General features: G+C 37.5%; 1 protein-coding gene across 3 annotated transcripts; it reads right to left on the reverse strand.

The window, feature by feature from the left end:
* Positions 1 to 161: 161 nt before the first annotated feature.
* Positions 162 to 20,274, reverse strand: LOC145489083 (lamin-B1.S-like). 3 transcript variants are annotated; one of them, XM_081467989.1, is made up of 16 exons: positions 18,035 to 20,274; positions 13,765 to 16,882; positions 12,958 to 13,334; positions 12,008 to 12,290; positions 11,294 to 11,479; positions 10,599 to 10,724; positions 9,205 to 9,425; positions 8,901 to 9,082; positions 8,127 to 8,244; positions 4,164 to 4,242; positions 2,648 to 2,755; positions 2,372 to 2,491; positions 1,759 to 1,898; positions 1,311 to 1,452; positions 743 to 909; positions 162 to 201 (listed from the first exon to the last, which is right to left on the reverse strand). In XM_081467989.1, coding segments are annotated over exons 3-16 (2,184 nt in total). In that variant the 5' UTR covers positions 13,269 to 13,334; positions 13,765 to 16,882; positions 18,035 to 20,274; the 3' UTR covers positions 162 to 200. The 3 variants fall into 3 exon arrangements, with proteins under 3 accessions (XP_081324115.1, XP_081324114.1, XP_081324113.1); XM_081467988.1 differs by having other exon boundaries at positions 1,311 to 1,548; XM_081467987.1 differs by lacking the exon at positions 162 to 201 and having other exon boundaries at positions 739 to 909; positions 1,311 to 1,548.
* Between the last annotated feature and the right edge of the window lie 1,511 nt (positions 20,275 to 21,785).

Consider the following 21,785-nt stretch of genomic DNA (forward strand, 5'->3'; position numbering starts at 1 on the left):
GGGATAACATTGGTATTGGTGTGCACTTTATCCGTAACGAGGCCAGTTATTTACATGCTCCATCCACGGGTGGAGTGAACAAAGGTACAAATGTTGTTAGGGTTGTACCAAATGTCCAGGTTAGTAGTGTTCATGGACTCAGAGACATCATTAAAGTGACATCATTCTGAATGTTTCTTGTGAATGTGCGTACTTCTAAATCTGTTAAGAAAGGAAACAGGCAAAAGCCAATATTAAAATCAAACATGTTAAGTCGGGAGAATTGCAAAAGAAATTTGTTCAATGTCTGTTATGTGGCAAATATTGAAAGATTAACCAAAGACAACCAAAGAACGTTGTTTCTTTTTCTTTCTTAAAAAAAGCACTACACCCCTAACCGACTGAAAAAAGTCAATCCCAATAGAAAACGGTTTCCTGATTTGATCATCCAAGATTACATTGTCTCAATCCCTTACCATGTGTTCACTTTGGCATTGAAAACCGAATTTATTAAACATCCATTGTGTGGCAAATGTAGGACTAGTTTACAGCACTTGTGTTTTGATTGATGAATACTACTTACTACCTTAACGGTCGCTTGGTTGAAATGTTGGAACATATAGATTAACCAAAGAACGTTGCTCTTTTGTTATTTTTCGATAAAGCACCACACACCTAACTAACTGAAACAAAAAATCAATCCAAATAGGAAACGGTTTCCTGATTTGATCATCCCAAGATTGCATTGGTCCCATTCCCTTACCATGTGTGGGTTATGACATACGGTCGTGGCATTGGCGGCGCGAACTCAACTTTCTGCTGACTGCTTAATTGGCTGAGTCTGTCTTCATGTTTTTGTGACGGTGAACTGAAGTCTGTTGCTGGTAAAACACGTATGGATCCTCCCTGGCCATTCTTTGGCGCTGAGCTCTGTTGATCATTGAAAAGAAATCAGTAGCTGTTTTGTTCTGTTTTTCTGAATTAACCAACACTGGACCTTTTCAAATATAACGTTTCTCATTCACGCGCCATAATGAGTTTCTATTTTTTTCCGACTGAGAACTAACGGTCGGTCGTACTTTTCCCAACAAACGAATTTGAAATATTCCAGTTAATTAGCGTACCTATCAAGACTGTTTTGAGGTTGACAAGTTTTATTGTTAATAGAGCGCTTTTCAATTAGGTGTCGAAAGTAATCAGGCAATTACGTTGGTTTTGGTTTTACTACGGTTTGAGATTGGTTGAGTAGTCTAATTGGTAAGTAATTGGTTTGGTTCTGGTTTTACGACACTCAGTTAAAACCGCTCTAGTTCCCTTTTGTTACCACCAACCTTGCAATTCGGTAGAGACGTCCCTGTAAACCTTCTTAGGGGAGCACCTCCAGTTCGACTGGCCCCAGAAGGGTCCGGCCTTTCTGTCTGCGATCTCGCCTGAGGGTGCATACTCATGGCATCATGGCCGCCAGTCTTGGTCCTGGGTTGAACAGTGTGTGGATGAAGAGGGTCAGTTGGGGGGTTAGAGAAAGGTTTGCCTTCTATCTCTCTTGGCACGGGGTCGGGGGCTTTAAACCTGATGAAATTGGGGAAGTAAGGACTTACTAAAACGTTTGAAATCCACTTAATGAATGCTGTGCATAAAATCGTGACCAGTAGACGATCAATATTAGCATGGTGGCTTAGAATTTTACCAAAATGGAGCAGTGGTTACAGTAGACTACGAAACAGTCATGTTTTTGCCCGCGCGGTTTTCGAGTTATTCTAGCTGTAAATATATGCCCACCTTGGAGAGCGAGGGGAAGTCCTTTCCTTGACAGGCCCTTTGTCCAAACCAGTCTCTGGCAAGACAGTTGGTCCTGTGTCTCGTGTGGGAATTTGGTTCGGCACACCGAATGGATAAGCGGCAGTGGTCCATGCTACAGCCTACAGGATATCAAAACCAAACTTCACTGTTAACAAAAATAGTTGTATAATATAGTAATACGCGAAATAGTTAGCCTGAGCACTGTTTAATTTAACTAATTACCGTTTCACTTCCACAGCCAAACCTCAGTTAAAAAGTGAAATGTTTCTACATGGTTCCTAGTTAGTGTGTGTCCATTCAACTGAGCACTTTGAGATGTACCGTCATGTGGTATTGTCGAATATGTGCAAGGTAGGTGGCTCTAACTCTGAAAGTCTATTAGTGGACCCTACGTTTAAGGCCAATCAAACTAAATGTATTGAGCGGTAGTTTCAAATAGTGACCTTCCAATGTTTTGCGATATATTAATGCTTTAAAGAACCTCTTACACAAAAGCCACAAGCTCAGTTTACTCTGACTAAAGTACGTATTTGTTCCCTTGACTCTCGCCATCCATTACATCACCCCTAATGACGCAAACATCGAGCCTCACCTGTCCATTCGGCTTGCAGAGGATTGTGGTACATTCTGGTCCAGTCCCCCATTTGTGCTGATCTTTCCACAGGAAGTCTGATGGAGGATTGTGTCTCGACAAACTTGCTGCTGACCACACCTACAAGGGGGCCGGGAGAATCAAACAGATTACAACATCGTTAAGACATCTTGGTTGATACGATCGTGACATGGAGTAACTAATTATGAAGTTCTTTCCAGTCTAAACCAATGCGAGAGGACCCAACAGGTGCAAACTCGTAATTGCAATACTTACAGTTGCATGTGACAGAGCCTTTAAGCGAGTTCTCGGAGGAAAACGGAAGACTGTCACAGGCCTTCCAGCGACATTCTGTTGAATCATAAACCCACCAATCTCTTCATCCTGGGAACAAACCAAGGCCATGCCATGCGTAAGTCACAAGAGCAATACTATAACGTCTGTTATCTGTCTAAAATTATTAAGGCCTAGGGTCTCTTGCCCAGGGGGGGGGGGGAGGAACTCCTGTATTAAAAGGACGGGGGTGTCATGCCTTTCAGTGGTTACACAAGCGGTTTTGGTACCTCTTGAGGTGTTCAGCCTCACAAGGTCCACAGCAAGAGCTTTTGCGCTAACTTTTAGGATATTGAGCCGAAAGATATATGGGTTATTGACCAAGCTTGTTCGGTCAAGATGGCTGGATATTGGCCTCGTTCTTTTCTTGCGAGTTTATGGACCTCGACTCCGTCTCGGTCCATAAACTCGCAAAAAAAAGAACTTGGCCAATATCCAGCCATCTTGACCGAACAAGCTTGGTCAATAAAGGATTTATTATATGGCTTTCGGGGAAATTTTTCTTGCGGGACACGGCGGGTAGTCCCGAGCGGGCAAGATAGCCCCATCTTGCCCGCTCGGGTAGCGAATCACAGCGCAGGATTTGATTCATCTTTCCCGCTCGCGGAGCTTGCCATATAATAAAATGTCTTTTTTCAGAATTGGTATCCATTAAGAATGAAAAAAATTTCAAGTCACGCCCACAAAACAGGATCTTGGTATACCTCTTTGGGGTTCTTTACAAAATTTCCCAAGAGTAACCCCATGCTTTTTATAGGACCATTCTTGGACCTGGTTGTTCAGTGGATGAATAGTACCATCCAACCGATAAATCACTGTCCAGTAGATAGATTATATCGCAATCAGCGGCCTTAGATGTTTAAGAGATAGAAAGCAGAGACCGTGTTGCTATCGAGTTATACACACGTTATAAACACGAGTGGAAGTTTGGGAGAACGAGAAATGCTGTGGGAACATGAGCCACAGGCGAGTGTTTCCACAGCTTTTTCGAGTTCTCCTAAACTTTCACGAGTGTTTCTATAACTAGCAACACGAATAACATGTTTTCTATTTCTTTTAGAAAACACAACGACGAAAGAAAGGAAAATAACTTGTTAACTTTGATTATCAAAATGTAAATTCTCTTTGCTCGCGGCATCATTACGCCAACAGCTCGTGCTAGTTCTGTGTTTCTATCGAGTTAATAGAAACACGATTTTTAACAAATCAGCGCACGTATTTTCTTAGGACTGTTTTCTAAATCCACTTGATAGTAAGTTATCAGGAGAATACCATTTAGTTATCTGTTCCTTAAACAATCAGGGTCTGCAAAATACATGTGTCTCAGGAGTGATTTGAGCCCCCAAATTGAATCAATTCCTAGACAAAAAATTTTCAAACTAATGAATCAACAATAAGATTTATTATTTTGGTGATAGGTTTCTAAATTTAGAATTCGTGCTTGGACAAGTGAACTCACTTTGAAGCTGGAAGTGTTGAAGACTCTGACATAATTGCCATCGGGATTAACCTCCAAGATACGAACGTTTCCTGTATGACTGGATATAAACAAAGACAAAATGGCACTTAAAGGATGACATGAATCATGTTTTCAATTTTAAAATCTGAGATATCAAGCCAGTCTAAAAAAAAAAAAAAAAAGCTTAGAAGAAACAAAGTTTCTTTTTTTTCATGAAACGTCATAACTTCAAAATATAACACTGTAGACTTTACTGTTTCCTTGAGCTACCTTCATTAACCACAAAACAACAAACATTTCCAAAATCAGATTCAAAAGCACCTTTACATCTGGCGAAATATTACTTTATGCAAAACACTAAGGCTGATATGATATCAAGTTTACATCATAGACCATATACATGTATAATGGGACCAACTTTCACACAATAATGTATTATTGGTTGCAAATTTCTGTTGAGAATATGGAAAGTATCTTAGAAGGGGCGGGGGGGGGGGGTGCAATTTGGAGTTGTTTAACAATAAAGTAACTGGTCAAATAGTCACAGATGGAGACAAACAACAGAAAAGACATTGAGACAGACTGAATGTGCAGTTCAACAGAATGAATGAGCCACAAGGACAATCCAATCTGCCTCATGCAGTCAAAGCTATGTCTCTCTTTATGAACACTTGAAAGTGGGCAGCTCCACTTAAAGTGGCCTTAACAAAACTCCATTTGAACTTCCATTTCTGTTAATGGCTACATGTATATACACTTTCAAGGGGTACAATTTAGACTCACTAAATTTGGTCACTTATATTAAAAATGTAAGTGTTCAAGCCATTCCTGTATGTTAATCAAACAAAATGTATCAAAATATCCAGAAAGACTAGAAAACATAAATAATGTGCAATGAAAAAGTGATTTTATTGTCAAATTTTACTCATTTAATAACTAACAGATGTTCTCTAGCTAATGATCAATGGGTTTTACTTTTCAAATCAAAGGTAACTTACTTTAATTATTGTCATACTCAAAAGTGCTAGACTAAATAAAAATAACTTAATCAAGGACAATAAGATAGATGCCTAGCTTGTCAGATTTTCAGATGGTCTGAGTTGGTCCGTTTCTTGTGTTTCCCTGCTCTATTGAGAGTGGATGCAGTTAGAGCAAGTGACCTTGGGCTGTCTGAGAATCAGACTATGAGATTGATTTACTTATTATCAAAAAACAACAGTGTGAAAATGCAAAAATGACATTTTTTTATAAATACTGTGAAAATACTTCCTCAATATAAAAACTTGTGTGATAAAAAATCTGTGTATAAAATGCATCTTTATAATAGTCAACATTAATATCACTGGTGTAAGATTTATGATTGCAAACATAACCGTGAATAAATATCCATGTGGATTTGATAAAGATCTTTATTGTTATTAATAATCAATTTCATTTCCTTCTTATTGGTGTCAATAACTTCTTTATCAACTGGGATATAATAGCTTTCAATCTGTAATTTCAAATTTGTTATGACTGGCAATTTAAATCTTAGTCAGGTGATCTAATGAATACTATGATTTGTAATTGAGTGCATAAATTTAACATAATATTTCATAATCTAACAATATAAATAAAATTAATGAATAAAAATGTTCTGGCACTTGGTAAAATCAATAATATAGTTAACTACATTGCAAAAATCACTTATAGCTATATATATGATATTTGATTATAATTTGATTTAATATATCAACTTGAAATTAAATATTGTATACAACTGAAATATCTACACCTCCATTTGCAGTATAATGTAAATCAATAAAATCATATTTAAAAATTTCTGAACAATATTATTAAAATCTAATTGAAAATGATAATCTTACGAAACATTGGTTTAAATAAGTGCTTTTGGATTTTTTGTATTGCACATGGGCAGATAAAAAGGTGATCTGTTATGTTAGGAACAAGTCTTAAGCAATATTCTTATCATTTGACTTAAATATATCCAATCTGAAGGTTATTTGTTCACTGAATTTTCAGCGGCATCTGTTCACCTTCATCAGAGTGAACAATGTTCTAATCAAAACTTTCTATTGATCAAAAAATGCCTTGTTTTCCCGTAGTTATTGGTGTTGTTTTATTTTCCTCTGTACTTGGTTTAACTCTGATGTAACAAAGTGCTAAAGGACTGAGGAAGAAGTTTTGTTGGGTTCTACTCAATACATTTTACAAACCTTACATAAAAACCAGTAACTTGTTTACTTAAGGACAGTTACCTAATTTATTTACCTTGAGTTTTGAAATTAACTTTAGAACTGAAAAGACTCATCAAATGCTTAAAGATATTTAGTTAATCAAAGGGAAATGACTTATGAAATTAAGAAGAATAAGAGTTACTTAAAAATTATTTAGTAAATCAAAGAGGCATCATAGCAGTTTTGTTTCTCAATGGTAAATCTTGTAGTAGTCAAACTGGGCCAGTGTACGTGGAAAGCTCCGAAGAAAGAGGGACCTCCAAAAGAAACAGAGAAACCAGAGTCAGGTTGGTACTGAATAATCTTTAACCTTTACTACCAGAATTGAAATATTGATTCTCCTTAATAATTTCTTTGTTTTTTTCTAAATTTCAGTTCTGAGAATTCTGTGCAACATTAAGACAATAATATACTGAAGTCAACAACATTGCAGGAAAAAAACCCCTGAAAATTTAAGAGTTAAATCAAACTGGCCCAGTGTGAGAAAATTCACAAATAAAGGTCAGTAAAAAACTAAACTGTTTTAATAAAATAATTATGTTAAAAAATGCAACTGAGTGAGGAAAAAGATCCTTTCAAATTCAGAAAGTAAATTATACAATGTGATATTACTGACTTTGATATGATGAGGTTTATTTTTTTTAACAGTCAATAGTTCTTTTGAATTCATAAAACAGTTGAAATATACAAACTCAAGTTATGACATTGCCATTATGAAGATGAACGGAATTATTCCATGTTAACATAAACACGTCAAAACATCATTAATTTTGTACGTATTTAGGGTTCTAATGGTCATTCAAAGACAATAACCATCCACTCTTGCAAAAGGCCTGGATTTGACTTCATTTAACTCGTTTGTTGTAATGTGCAGTTCCAGAAAATATCCATATTCCCCCACAGAAGGGATTGGAATTTCCTGGGGGGTGGGGGGGTTCTGGAAGACCAAAACATTTAAAGAAATGTATGAAGCTTAACTGGAATTTCCAGAGGGGTGGGGAGGTGCTAGAAAAAAATGCCTTCCATGGTGGAGGTATGGATATTTTCTGGAACTACACAATCATTAATTAATTAATCTGGCCTTGCTTGTACATGTATGTTACATGTACAGCTGTAAGGTTGTTTAAATGGACTGTCAAGAAACTTTGTAAGATAACCAATGAATAAATATTTAGCAATTGAAGAACAAATGTTAATGCTTCATTAATAATTAATTACAAAAAGAAGCGAAAGTAAACTACTTCATTTTAAGCATTAAAAATAGAGAGAAACCTCTTACTGACAATACAGAACAGCATTCAGGCAGCAGTTTTGTGTTAATATTAATTATCCAATGCCTTGTACTATTAATGATTCATAATATTATAAAAGCTTTTCATTTTAATTTCATAATCATTAAATAAATATAGAAAATGATTTTAAAATAAAAAAATCTATACCCTTTTCCGGAGCAAAATAGATGATATTGAGACTGTCAAAGTATGTTAACTCTGGGACAAGAATTAACAACAATTTTTGACCACTGATCTTGAAACAAAAGAACCATTAAGAACCACTCTAAGACTTTGATTTAAAAAAACCTTTAACTATAGTGGGTGAGTACCGGCTCAATTGAGAGGCCCAGCACCAATTAACTTAATGGAACAAGAAAAATCCATTTGCCAGTTTGGCAATGCAAATTTTCATTGTCTCAAAAGCTACTGCTAGCATTACATATATTAATTACCTTGATGTAGGGCTGTGGTAATCCACAAAGTTTGGTACATAGGACCAGGTGTGCCGATATGGACTACTGGTGGTTATCGGATGGACTACAGGCTTTACTTTAGTGCCAGCTAAGGTACCTTGAGCAAATCACAAGCAGAAAGCAAATCATAGTTAAAATGTTTACACCAGGTACTTGCAGTTGCACTTGCAATCCAAAAATTGGCCCCCTAGAGAAAAAGTTGTTATGGGCATCTTTTTTTGGTCTCTGGCAGCTACTACATAATTGTTATTTACCCCTAACTTTAAAACCCTTATCAAACATTTTCCTTACTCAATTACTAGTTAGCTTACCTAATATTTTTCACACAGTCTGTACTGAGTTATGGAAAAAATTATGCACACTTAACATTGACCTAAAATCTGTAATCAGCTCTGGAACCATCCTGAAGAGGCTCTGTGATTTACAAGTCAAGTGAGTCTATCATTGAGACATGGTAACTAGGTCTGTATCAATAGCAATTGATCTGGTTATAATTAGCCTCACCTCAGTAGCATTCAAGTTAGCCTAAATAATGCTCAGGTTAGCCAATTGCAAGTTATAGTTAACCCTCAATAATGGTCAAAGTAACATAATAGTAACTTGAATTAGACCAGTTGATAAGTGAATATATGGTAGATACTTTAAGGTCTGCATCCTATGGCATTTTACGTACATAAATAAAATCTAAGCAAAATATTACACAAGTCTAGATGCATATGGTACACAGTCTGCCAGGGTGTAACAGGTTTATACCTGAGATAGTCTTGGGTCTTCGTAGTACTGCAGTGCTTGTAGTTGCTGGAGAATGAGCAATTCCCAAGGTGGTGGCAGGACGTTTGGTTGCTGGGATGACAACTTTCTCTGTAGGGGTAGCATGCCAGGTGTGGGAACGTACTGGTGTCGTATTAAGTTTGCTTTCCATGGCTAGATTCAGTCTGAGGTGAGAAAGAAAGATAGAGAAGTGTTGGTTTTCTGATTTCTCAATTTGTGTACCCACTATTTATTAACATTCTCAAAGACAATTGAGTAGTATCGTTAGTTAATTACTGCAGCACACCTTCTTTCCTCTGCCTCCAACAAAGTAGCAAATGCATCCAGTTCTAGATCTAGAGGAAGGTGAGCATTGTACGCTAGACCCAACTCTCGCACTTTTGCCATCAGGGCCTCTTGAAGCTCTCGCAACTTGGCCTCGAGGTTCTTTATGGTGTTTGTTGCCTGCTGACGTTCCATCTCCAGTGACTGAATCAGGCCAGCATTTTGTGCTTCCAAACTGGAACACTAGTTAAGAGTATAATAATCAAGCTTGTTATTAAGTAATTAAAAATGTAAACATATTATTTGAAACATCACCAAAGTGAAGAAGACGGGGAATTCAGCAATAGTATAAAATAATTAACAATTATTCACCAAAGTGGAGGTGAACAGTAGTGGATATTTACCGAGCCGCAAAGCTGACATAATTGTTTAAGTATATACCACACAAGCTGAATAATTTAAGCAGACCAAAATGTTACAGTAAACACCCGCATATAAGAACACACAATTTCAGAGGTCAGACTGATTGTGTTCTTATTTATCGGATGCTTAGTGAAAAATCAGCCTCAGGATGTTCTTAAATGTTCTTAAATTTTTTTAAATTCAGTGCTGTACAGCATAAAAAATGTTGCTAGAAATTTTAATCATGTTTTTGGACAATTACATAAATTGATGGAACAATAATTAAAAACCTAATGTTCAAATAGGTCTACTGTAATCAGTAATGTAACAAAACAGTAACAAGAAGGGTGTATGTATAGTTCTGTGGCAGATCCATATGCTGCCCCACCCTTGAAATGCCTAAAGTAGAGGTCCACTGTACATCTGCAAATCTGAAAGTCTGATTTACTACTGTGTTGACATGTACATCAGCAAAACAATAACATTAAGACTGGACAAGTATTTGCAAGCTTTGATCAACTACAACTGTGATTGACCTTGATACAGCTATAAAATCTTATGTTTTTCTCTATCAATGCAACAGTTTATAGTATTGTAAAGGCAAAAAATGTAATTCATGATATTAGATATTCTGAAGAGAACGAAGGTGCCCAAAACTTAGCTAATACCATTGGTCAGCAGGTGTGTTTATGGTAATTTGTGTAATTTTGACACCCTTCCCATTTTATAAGAACATTATTTTTTTTTCCAGGCTGATATTGTTCTTATAAAAGTGGTGCTTTATTTGCCAAATTTCAGCCTGATGTTCTTAATCCATGTGTTCTTATATGCAGGTGTTTACTGTATTTTATGTATGACAAGCGGTTGGAATTTTTAAAATCTCTCGTGCCAGCTGCTCGGAGGTGAATAGTACTTGCTAATCACCTCCAAGTTAACCAATCAGAGCACACGAAAAGCACATATTCACCTGCATGGTACATACTAATATTAATTACAGATACTTTCTTACTGTACCTTAGCCTCAAGATTGATATTTTTGGAGTTCAATGCTTCAACTTGAGCTTTCAGGTGAATATTATCATCTGTAGCTGCTGCAAGGTTTCGAGATTCATTATCCAGTTGCATTCTTATCTGATTCACCTGCAAACATAGAAATCAGAATGTGATTAATGCAAAAGCTCAGGACATTTAATGTCTGAACTTAAAGTATGTTTTACTCCCAGTGAAGGCCAAGATCAGAATTTTCTTTACCACATATCAAACATTTTTATGCTACAATTACATGTCATGTAACCTTGTGATAATACATTTGTTCATGGCTAGTCTAATGCAGTGCTTTTCATGTAACCTTCACTTGAAATAATTTGGCTTTACCATAGAAAATGGTTAAATCCTCCTTTAGAGATGCTATAACGTGTAATTAAGTAATGATACTCCTTTGAAACATTTTAAGATGCGTCAATAGTCTTCCGCAAATGGAACAATTGGTGAAATTACACCTCACAATTTCAAGAAATTCAAAAGGGTGAAATTTGATATTCAGATAACGTTCCCAAGGTCTTGAGTTTGTCTTGTGATTATCTTTTCAGTTAAATGTGGCTGTAAACTAAATGCACACAAAAATCTGTTCAATTAATTATAAACCCAGCTAGTATTGATCAGGTTCTAACAAGGTGTCTATAGGGTTTGGCTATAGAACTAGTTCATACCCCATTGTGATATGAGATCTCTGCCTCTTCTTTAAACCGTCGTAACTCCACCTCACTGTGCAGTTTCACTTTGGCCAGCATGGCAGACAAATTTTCGTCAATGATGTTATGCTCATGCAACCTCTCCTCAGCTAACAAGATTGTCCTCTCAGCTTCATCTAGTCGGCAGCGCATCTCATGCAACTCCTTAGGACCAAACATATCAAAATTTTACTATCAGGTTGGTTAGTGTGTCAGCCTATAGGAACTGAAGATTTGGAACTGAACCCTGGCTGGATTGTTGTTGTGGTATTCCGTGCTTGGACAAAATAAAGACTCCTCTGTATAAAGAGACATTTCCCTAGCTAAGAGCACCTTTCTCCACAGTCTGAGGATTATATTTATTTAATGGGTACCAGTGAGTTGCCAAATAATTCAAAAAAATGGGGTATATTCATATTTAAATAGCTGGGACAGACCACCAATCTACCCAGGGCTAATTAATAAAGATTGCATAATTACATTATTCATGTCATTCCAAAGAAACTCCTTCAATCCATAAGCTGGAATGGTGCTGACTTTTTGAAAAACACATTTTCATTAGAGATTATATCAGCTACAGCATATACCCAGACTGGAGTAAAAAGTAAATTACATGGATACTGCATTTAAAACTCCAGGTAAATAAGTTGATTAAGTTTACTGGGTGAGTGAATTGCTGCATCCCTAACTTACCTTCTCATGAAGCTGTTGTTGAAAGTTTAGCTTTTCTTTGAGTTGATTGGCTAGAGTCTGCAGATCAGCCCTTGCAGCCACCTCCACGTCTAATGCCTGCTGTGTCTGTGTCAGCGCAGACTGCAGACCATCCCTGTCTCGTTTGGTATCCATGTGAGCATTCTGGTGCTGGGTGGTTGTGACTCGTGCATCTTGCAACAGCGCCTCCTTTTCTGCAATAACGCGGTGAGCATCTGCTAGAGCATTTTCTGTCTTTTTCCGAGCACTTGTTTCTTCTCCCAGCCTAGCAAAAATATAAAAAAAATTAATAAAACAACATTAGTTATCTGAGTATGTTCAACCCTTCAGTCTGTCGGCAAGAAACATTGATCCTTAAGATTCTCTTGACTAAATGCCCAGGATTTGTGGTCTAGAATACTGTATGGGTCGTTCCACTTTACACTGCATTGACTGATCTGAGCTGGTCTGCCAGTAAGTTTAGCGCCAGCCAAAAACTTTTCAAGTGCTCCAAGTGGTAAATTTTCTCAGGAAATAAGGGGGCTAGAATACTACTTCCCCGCAATGATCATGCTGCTTTCTGTGGATAATATTAACAGTATGCACTGTCTATATGGGGGGAGGGGGGCAGATTAGTACATAGGAGGGGCCTTGTTTGGGATCTGTACTTTTTATTAAAAATAACACTGTGATTAGAACACCTCAGCCATAAAAACACTAGACCAAGTCTAAATGGATTGGGTGGGAGATAATGCCTTCAAGGGTGGGGGGTCATGATCAGGAGAGGGCTGTGCAAATAGGGAAAAAAAGTCATTTTTACCCCACTGCCATGTTAATTCCACTTATAAAAGTTATCAGTTTCGAACGTTTGGTGCTGTGCACAATATCGCATGTCTGACTTTTTGATAGCGGAAGGGGAAATCAGATCTTATCACTGATAAACGTGCTCTCACTTGTCTTGAAGCTCTGCCACCAGGGCAGAATTCTTCGCCGCAGCCAATTGATGTTGCGTTCTCTCGCGAGCCATGACCTCAAGTTTGTCTCTCAACTCTTCAAGTTGTCGCTCGTACATGCCTTTCAAAGCTATGATCTCGTCTTCTAGAATCTTGGTCGTGTTGACGAGATTTCCGGTTTCCATTCGACCGCTTTGTTCACGCATTTGCCGCACGCGAGAAACGTACGAAGCAAAGCGATCGTTGAGACTTTGAAGGTAATCTTTCTCCATGTAGCGAGGGGCGAGAATCGGAGAACTTCGCGAAGTCATCTTTTAATCCTTTGGTGTCTTGGCAACAAAATGGTTAAAGCTCTCGAGTCGCTAAGTAAACCAGTTCTTTCAAGTAAACAAATTTAATAATTAAAGACCATTGTTAACGACTGTGGAATCCCTACCAAGATAATAAGTCAGATTGTTTTTATATCAGTAGTCAATTTACATTTTCTAAGCGAAGAATGTTTCGGTGGAAGATCGGATACTTTGCAAAACTGCTCTAGAGACAAGACAATAGTAATGGATGTTGCTGCGAGACCATTCAAGACAGACACAATAATTAGTCGGGTAATTGTTCCACGCAATTTGCGGCAAAATATATAGTCGCTAAGGAAAGTTAAAGTTAAACAAACCGTTGACTTCTGAGGTCTCTCTGAATATTTCTAGTCGTATTCAACAGAAATATAATCCGCACCTTTCCAATAAACGATGCAATTTTTGCTGGTTAGATTCGTCAATCAAAAGCTACAAGAGTTCAAGATGCAACAATTACCTTCTCCATGAAGTAATGTCCGGCCAATATTCGCACCCCTCTCCAAAAATAACAAGTGATGGAATTTAGCCTTATCGGAGTGTACAACCTCGAAGCAAAGTTGGCGTTTCCGAAGGTAAACTTCTCTATGATTCAGACTGAGTCGTTTCCTTGGAGAACAATAATTGGCAGTCGATCGAACAATATTATTTCACCCCGTGTTGCGGGTTAGCGTCGAAAACGGTATCCAGGCAATAGCTGCTAAAGCACATGGGAATTATTCATATGCAGGCATAGATTAATATTTGCATGACCAATCAGATCACGGCAGTGGAGTGGAGTGTAAAGTTTAATTCATAGTCAGCAAAGCGTGACGTTATTGTGCTCGGGTAATAACTTAATTTTCCATATGAAACAAGTAAATTGAAATGAAAACAATGAAGTGAGAAAACTTCAAAATATCCGTCTCCAAGGGGCGTTTAGCCTCCCACGCAGACGCTCTTAGGGCTCGGGAACGAGCGTCTGCATGCGAGGCTAATGTTCGTGGGAAGGAACGCGTGACGAGCGCTATAAGCGTCTGCATGGGAGACTAAGGTGCGTTGCAGTCCAGACAATTAGCTTTGCACACGAGTTTATCAGGCATCAATAATAACGCATTTCTTTTAACTAAACTAAGTAAATACTCCGCGGTAGGGGCAGATCCAGGATTTTTCGAGTGGGTGGGGGGGGGGGGGGGGGAGGTGGCTCATATAATTTTATCGGGGCTGCAGAATCAATGGGGCAAGCCCCCAAATAGTGGCAATTTTAGAATTGGAACCAAATTTAAAACTGTTACACCAGAAGGTAGAAATTACGATGAGGTACCTGTCAAGAATGTTTGCCTAGCTTACTCCTCCAAAAAGGAAGTGGCCAGCCACCCAATCAACCCCCCCCCCCCCTCTTAAAAAAAAAATTCTGCACCTGAGGAGCCTACTATTAAACACAATTTCTTCCACCTCAAATTAACTTTCTTAAAACTAAGAAACTAAATAAATACCCAGGGGAATATCCAGGAGAAATGAAAGACACTTCACAAATTAAAAGGAAAATTCTAAACAATCTTCATACCCTGGCCCCAAAATCTTTTGTGTTTTCTCCAGTTTCCTAGAAAAGAGCCCCTTGATCTGCTTTCAGTGGTCCCACACACAATTTTGAGGAACAATAAGAATCAGTTTTTGTATGAAGACTGTGTGGAAACCTCATTTGTTGCTAAAACTCATTCTTCTTCACCCAGTATTTTTCATATCTAAATTATCCACTTTTTGCTGTATTTTGTATTTGCAAGTGCAATCAACTTGCAACATGTTGCAGCTGTGCAAAAAGACCTGTACTCCACAGGTGACGTTAATAACCCCTGCAGCTAGGTAACTGCACTTGACAGATGACAAATATAATTTCAGAGTTATCTGCAGCTTGCACAATAAAAATAGACTCCAATGTAGAATATTATGGTAGTAGCTAATTGGCCAATTTCAATATATTAAGTTCTAGGCTTAGGGGAAGAAAACAAATGAAGTTAGTTGTTCATTCCTCAACCTTGATGTGATTTCTTTCATTTCACTCCCCTAAGCCTTGGAGCTAAATTGAATCTTAATAAAATTATATCAAAATTGGTTTATATCTACTAGCTAGCCCACTCCCCAAGCAGTGGTGCATGCTTTTTTGTTGAATTTAATTTTCAGAGTTTTCCTTTTAAACGCCTTTAATTTAAGTCAAACTATTTTCAAAATGAGAAATTTTAACCGATTTTCGGCCCTGCCGCAGAAACTAAGCCCTGGTTAATGCAACCTGTTGAGCAAAAATAAGCCCAGCCCTGGGTTTGATGTTTTACATAGTTTTAGAAAACAGCCCTTAGAAAATATGTGTGCTGATTGGTTAAAACGCGTGTTTCTATCACTCGATAGAAACACAGAACTAGCACAAGCTGTTGACATAATGATGGTGAGAGCAAAGAGAATTTACATTTTGATGATCAAAGTAAACAAGTTGTTTCCCTTTTTTTTTACATGTTTTCCGTGTTTCTATCGAGTTATAGAAACACTTGTGAAAGTTTGGGAGAACTCGAAAAAGCTGGCTTGTGTTCGCACAGCATTTCTTGTTCTCCCAAACTTCCACTTGTGTCTCTATAACTCGATAGAAGTGCGGGACATGTTTTCTATTTCTTAATTATAGATTACTGAGACTTACAGCAACGTCATTCAAAATCTTCACTTTTAGTGAGAGGAGAATATTAAGACATAATAATAATTGTTCACCCCAACTGTTCAGGATAAAATAAATAATAATAATGATAATAATAATAATAATAATACTTATAATAATAATAATAAAAATAGAAATAATTATAACAGCAACAATAATAATAATAGTAATAATGATAATAAAATAACACCTTCATCAGAAGATGTTTTGTTAAATTTTGTACAACTAGCTAGCTATAACATTTCAGAATTCTATTTGCCATTGGGGAATGGTTTTAATTAATTTCATTTTTCGAATATTACAATAAATTCAAGTCACTTGCAATGATTAAGACATTGTCGAGACAACATTGAAAGATTTTCAGGATTGAAAGAAGAAATACATTACTTTTGCCGTCACATTGTCAAAATTATGGAATTTTAAAACAAGTTGCTTTGACTGCACAATAAACTCAAATGTTCACAATAAATAATATAAATAACTTTCCATAGTATATCACTTCATATATCTCTTATCTTAGTTAAACCTTACTGTTATTTAACATCAGGCTCTATTACTATATATTAAAAAATATACTTTCTTTGTTAACAGACTTTCATATTCTGTTCATTTTTTCACTGAAAATTATGCTAAAAGCCTAACAAAGTACTGGTAGGTCATTTAACAAGAGATGAATTCTGCGTAAGTAACAATATCTTTCCTAGAAATGTGTGTTCATTAACAGTACCACCTCTCATAGCAGCAGCTTAAATTATTCTTTTAAGTCATTCACACAGATTGCACAAAGTGTCATCTAAATTGTGAAATTCATCATCATCATCATCATCATCATCATCATCATCATCATCATCAGCATCTGAATAATATTATTCTCCTCCATCCAAACATAGCAGACCTCCTGAAAAAGAAAGATTAATTGCTTTAAAGATTCAACACGTAATTTATTTGTGTACCTCTTGGTTGGTCATGTCACTGTTGATCTGATGATCAATGAAGAAGAGATTAAAGACATTGCAGAGGATGGAAAATCTGTGTATCCAATAAGTTTTTTTTGGAATTGGTGCTCCCAGTATCTGAAGCTGTACTCCTACAATTTTTAGCTGTGTGCCTAAAATTTCAGCAAAGTGCCTAAAAATTTACATCTGGTTGCAAAAGTGCTCCCAAAGCCAAAAATAAACTTTGAGCCCTGTATGGCAGACAACATTGATGGCTCAGTCAAATTTCTACTACATTGCATTTTCTAAAATTTCCCATACCCCAATGGACTACACAGTCATTGCATTAAATTTTGTTTCATGTGGAAGTACTTTTAATGTGCATTTAAAAGCGGTTTACTGAGAGCTGTCCATCTTGAATGCTATCAGTTTTGGATTCGTTCACAATTAGCAAAGAAAATTACAAAGAAAATTCTTTGGGGTATTAAATGCAAATAAAAAACACAAACAAATGATCCCAAAATGGATGACTTCAGAAACAAAGGCTACTCGTGAAGAAATTATTTTTCCTTTGACAACCTGAAATTGAAGAAATTGACCAGTACCACTTGCTGATAACCCTTGAAAAAGAGGCAAATCACATTTTTCCTAACAGGTCTTCTCAAGAATAATTTTTAAAACAAAATGGTATCCATTTTGGTTTTCCATCTGACAACATACTATATTCAATCATTTGGAATTTATAGAATTTACAGAATTTCAACAATTCAAGGGTGCAACTTTGACCGCCATTTTGAGAATATTACTAAATTGCCATTTTAATACCTGAATTGTAGATCAATGTAAATAGTTTACATATTACTAAATTAATATTAGAAATTAACCCAGGCATTAAAGATAAAAAAAGAGATAACCTTGCACTTGTAAAATCTGACAAAGGATGCCACTTAAGTGTCCAAGAAAAACTCTTAGAATGTGAACATAATTTTGTCCTAATCAAACAAATGAATATAAAAGCTGAGCTTCTTTATTGAAATAACAACAGGAATATCTCTTGAGCAAATATTTCAAGTAAACAAACAGGCATACCACATGCACTAGAAAAATACACTTACTTGTACTGGACAGCAGTGTATGTTTTTAGAGTTGAATTAGTCTCTTTCAACTGACTCAACCTGGCTTGTCTTCTGTTTCCTTTTTAACTCTTCAGTGAGAGTTGGTTTCTGCAATAAGAGAAGAAACAATGACCACAGACAGCCACATAGAATTACCTGTAATATAATTGAATGCCTTCAATGGTGTTTATTTTGTGTACTATAAAAGGGATAATAACTTTTGCATTGCTGTATGTATTTGAAATTATCACAGAGTTTAACTGAAATTGAGGCTGAAACTAGAGTAAGAGTACAATGACTTGTCATTGAACACTCTTCCTTGCAAAATAAATTGAGAAATTTTCAACTAAGTGATAAAAAACCACACTTATCACTTGGCCAATCACATCAGTTTTCAACTAAGTGATAAAAAATCAAAGTTATCACTCTGCCAATCGCAGAGGATTCAGACAATCCAGGGACCCAATCAAAATTTGCATGTATCTGGTATAACTGGCACAAAGCCCGGGAAGGCATGTGTTTTGGTTTTAATTCTAGTTGGTTCAAAAAGTGGTATCAGTTCATAAGATACTTAGTGGAGCAAACTAAAGGCAAAATGCAGATAACCTTTGACACTCAAGCGAAAATTTCTCCAAGTTTAGTCTGATTAAGCTAAATAAAATTACATGTAGTTGTCAATGAATTAAACATGCCACTTTTGTTGACTACTGCTAAGGCACCAAGTGAGAGGTGCAATACTAAGACAGAGTGGTGGATCCACACGTTACGCTCGGGGGAGGGGGGGTTGCTTGCCCTGCCAACTTTCCTTCCTTCTGCAATTTTTTTCACCCAAAATAAGCGGGGGGAGGCTCCCCTAGAGCTGCCATTGAGACATATCTAGTGTGTTGGGTTCTAGAGTATGAGGTACAGTTCTGAGAGGTTTGTGTTCTCAGCAAAATGTTCTACTTTTGAAGCAGCTGTCTGTCCAGGATTATAAAAGGATGCCAGTGAGACAAGTAGGATATGTCACCAGACACTTACATGCTAAGGGTAATCTTTAGTGGACTAGCATAGCCTATTTACTTGAATAAGCACTATCTCTGGATAAGTGCCTCCCTCGAATAGGTGCATTTGCATTTGGGACTAACATTAGAAATTTCTTTTCATCAAAAGCGATGATCTTCAGTTCAAAGTGATAACATTTCACTACTTGCCCATTAAGTTCTCTGTCCAGAATTCTTGCAATATGAAGTTCTGTTGTGAGGGCAGTGAGCTTTGCAAGTACAACAACGACAACTTCTCTCTTCCTTTTACCTATTTTTAAACAAGCACCATCCTCGCAATAAGCGCTACCCTCGAATAAGCACCGCATTTGAGGGGCTAAAAAAATTAACACATGCTGCCGCACTTATTCAAATAAATACAGATATAAATACAGAACCAATGAACTGTCTACATCTCCTGATCACTTCCACTACAACTGACTTCACTTTTACCTTACTTCAACACCCAACCTACAATCATTTTCAAAAGTACAGCTCAGTGGTTACCAAAATTTTTCTCTTTCTTCCCCTTCACCATCTAAGCTTGCAGACATATCGAAAGGAATTTCAGTTTAGGTAAGGTATGTTACAAAATTCTAAGAGTTTCTTGGAAGTTGTAAGAATAGGGAGGTGGAAATTTACAAGGATAGCAAACTCAGGAAAGTGACAGGGACACAAGAATAATTTTGGTGGATTTCTTGATAAGGCATATGTAACGGTAACCAAGGAGACGAAGTATTTTTCGCAACTAAAAAAATCTTCTGCCTCCCTTGGTGAGCATGGGAGACTCCTTGGGGAGCTAAGGCAAATTTTTGTCTTCAGAACAATGCCACATCTCCATGCCAAATCCTCTCCCCTTCCTCTAACCACACCTGCTTAATACAATGTAAGTTCTTAGCAATAACTGAAACGCTTGAAGTAATTATTACTTCAAGTGTTTCAGTCTGCTCGAAATTGCGAAGGGAATGCAAAGTACTGTGTCCAGGTTGGTTTTCTGTTACCCTCCATCATCTTGGGAGGGAATTTTGCGTTGGCAGACAATGTTACATCGCTTATCATTGCCACTTTTCACTGTAATGGTAACATCTTTCAGCAAGCGCGTTCTGGCGTGTAATCAATTCGTTTCTCACCCAAACACTTCACAAACCAAAACCTGTAATCAAAACCACATAGAGAGAAACACAAAAAGATTAAAATAAACACTTACCACAATGTCAGACAAATACTCCGGGTTCGTCTGCTGCAACGTCAAATCCTCCGATTCTGCGTCGAGCAGATTTTCGCGAGACCACGGTTCCAGGTGATGAAAGGCCTGTATGGGTCCCATTTCGGGATGGCGAGGGAGAAACCGCAGGACTCATTAACTTGATTTTATCAAGCACTAAGAGCTTATCGTCGGGGAAATTTAATGAAGTGTCTTGTTCGACGTCCATTTGAAGATTTTTGTCTAAATCGTAGTAAGATAGGCTTAATTCCGGCGACGGCGAAGGCTCGCCTTTCAACGCGTCTAACTGCACCAGTTTTTGACGGGAAATACTTTCGAGTTCGGTGAACGACTTTTTGATGTTTTCTACTTCTTCGGTTTGGCGATCGGCGAGCTCTCTTTGTTTTGTCAATTCGTCCCTTGTTAATGCTATTTCTTGAGCAAGGTCTTCCAGATCGTTGACACTGACGCCAGAGGTATTACTGTCAGATTTTGATTCGTGTGGAGAACGCACAGAATAAATTTTTGTGCCGACGTTTTCCAAATCCGAAATGTGAACATCTAAATGATGAAGCTTACTCGTCTGATCTTGAAGCTCGAACTGAAGTTTTTCTCGACGAGTGCGTTCTTTCGCGAGTTCGTTCGCACAAGTTTCCTCGACTGCTAGTTCCTTCGCTTGAAGTTTTAAAACCTGCCCGAGTTTAGTGATTCTGTCCTCGGTGATTTCTTCTTCAGTGTAGTATAAATAATTTTCCTCGTCTTCGACGCAACAGTCAATCCGCAACTGCACGATTTCCAAATCACGCGCGATGCGTTTCAGTTTATTGGATTGATTTGTAACAACTCTCTCCAAAGACTTCTGTTCAAAAGATCGATAAAAAGGATCCCCAGTTGTGTTTTCTTCGTCATAACAGAATTCTTTTCCGCCTATTGCAGCCGCATTTGGAGTTGATTTGTCTTTCATTAATTTCAAAACAAACTTGACTTCGCTCGCTTGTTTTCCCCACATCTGCAAGCATTTGATGGGCTTCGCTTCTCGCGGCAAAATTCTCTCGAGATCGCGCCATTTTTCGAGCAAGGCAAATCTTCCTAGCTTTCCCGTGGCGTTCGCGAGAGCGAGCAAGATGTTTTCGCATGTAGTATCCTCGTGGGCTCCTCGTACAACTCGCTCAACTCCATCCACCCAAACTCTCAGATCGCTCATCTTCGGAGTGAAAGAATCCTTTTTACAAAGGTCATCGCAAGATCATCGATCCTTTCTTTGATTTAGTAGATAGATTTTACATGCCGGCTTCATGCTTGACTCGTTCGCAGCCTTCAGATGAGGTTTTCACTTAGGACACAAACCTGTCCTCGATTTTCGAGGAGGCTTTTTCAAGACTCTTCGCCAAACAACCGTCGGATGTCGGAAACATGCTTCTGTTCAATTTGTCTGCCAACGAAACTGAGCAAATAAAAGGCAAACGCATGCGTAAGGCTGGATTTTGTCGATGACAGGTCTCGCTTCTTGAAACTTTTAACAGGA

Source organism: Orbicella franksi, chromosome 6 (genome assembly GCF_964199315.1).
Source record: "Orbicella franksi chromosome 6, jaOrbFran1.1, whole genome shotgun sequence".
Lineage (NCBI taxonomy): Eukaryota > Metazoa > Cnidaria > Anthozoa > Scleractinia > Merulinidae > Orbicella > Orbicella franksi.

Bases quoted from the DNA above. Each gene is read 5' to 3' on its own strand.
- LOC145489083 (XM_081467987.1), bottom strand. From the start codon at position 13,268: ATGACTTCGCGAAGTTCTCCGATTCTCGCCCCTCGCTACATGGAGAAA. The intron at 12,291-12,957 runs GTGAGAGCACGT...TATTTTTGCTAG, and splicing joins GTGGCAGAGCTTCAAGACAA to GCTGGGAGAAGAAACAAGTG. The intron at 8,245-8,900 runs GTATAAACCTGT...GATTTGCTCAAG, and splicing joins AAGACCCAAGACTATCTCAG to GTACCTTAGCTGGCACTAAA.